This window comes from Aplysia californica, unplaced genomic scaffold, assembly GCF_000002075.1.
Source record: "Aplysia californica isolate F4 #8 unplaced genomic scaffold, AplCal3.0 scaffold00799, whole genome shotgun sequence".
NCBI classification, from domain to species: domain Eukaryota; kingdom Metazoa; phylum Mollusca; class Gastropoda; order Aplysiida; family Aplysiidae; genus Aplysia; species Aplysia californica.
The window spans coordinates 142,933-144,078 of record NW_004798069.1 but is presented as its reverse complement, the minus strand read 5'-3'; the positions used below and the strand labels follow the sequence as shown (position 1 = coordinate 144,078).

Sequence of the window (1,146 nt, the reverse complement as noted above, 5' to 3'; positions counted from 1 at the left end):
CTCTCACACACACACATGATGAAGAATACTGTTAGTGAATACATGTGTGTGTGTGTGTGAATGTGTGTGTTTGTGTCGGTGTGGGCATGTGCATGCCTGAGTGTATGGGTGTATGTTTATGCGAGTCCATGGGAGAGAGAGAAAGCAAGAGAAAAAGAGTGTGTGTGTGTATGTGTGTGTATGTATGTCTGTGTGTTTTAGTGTGGGTGCATGTAAGAGAGTGTGCTTGTGGATAAGCCCAGGTGTGTGTGAATGTGTGTATCTGCATACATGTGTGTATGCCTTGTGCGTGTGTGTGTGTGTGTGTGAATAAATGAACTGCTGAGGCGATAGAGGGGGTGAGGAGGGTGGAGAGAAAGACGGTCAGAAATATTCCCAGGATAGAAGGGATAAGAAAAGGAAACACTTACTGTGTTTTCAGCCTGGTGCGTAGGTAAGTGTTGAACAAAAACCTTGTACTCAGCTGCATGGTGTGGATACACATCTCCTCATAGTCCGGGTGGTTGGTGTAGGACTGCAGCAGAGAAAAGAAGAAGAAAAAATAAGTTATCTTAACACATCTCATAGTCCGGGTGGTTGGTGTACGACTGCAGCAGAGAAAAGAAGAAGAAAAAATAAGTGATCTCAAATACCTTCACAAAAACCAACATCTAGCAAAACAAATGTGAGGGGTGCTGACAAAATGAGTTACTTCTCCCAATCCATATATGGAGATATTGGCCAAAAATCAACCCCAGAGTCAAATTAATTGATTTTCTATTGATGCAATATTCTTTAAGTATAACATTATAAGTCTCATTATTTCATACTTATAAATTGTAAAAGCTTAACCTATAAGGGTGATGTATCTATTTCCACAGGGCTCAAATCCGAGAAACAACTCATTTTGTCAACACACGTCACAAATAGTCTATAAAAAAAAGGAAAAGTAAAAGGAAGAAGGAAAGAATAAAAACCACGATAAAACAAAAGGGACCCAAGTATCAATCTCAGTCCCAATTATTTCGCATTTGAATGCTGCGTCAAATACTGCTAATACAACACATACATTTGATAGAAAAATCTATCATATAAAAAAATTAAGAAAACCTGACACATCAGAGCATTTCAGAAATGTGGAAACATAAACAATAATAGCAGCCAAAA

The 1,146-nt window shown here is 38.7% G+C and overlaps 1 protein-coding gene across 1 annotated transcript in view; it reads right to left on the bottom strand.

Annotated features, from left to right (window-relative positions):
• LOC101859739 (ubiquitin carboxyl-terminal hydrolase 24) overlaps positions 1-1,146 on the bottom strand; it is a gene marked incomplete in the record, with an annotated part of 85,583 nt that overhangs the window by 17,258 nt on the left and 67,179 nt on the right. Inside the window, 1 exon segment of the mRNA XM_035972697.1 lies at positions 411-514. Within this exon segment, the coding sequence (XP_035828590.1) occupies positions 411-514 (104 nt within the window).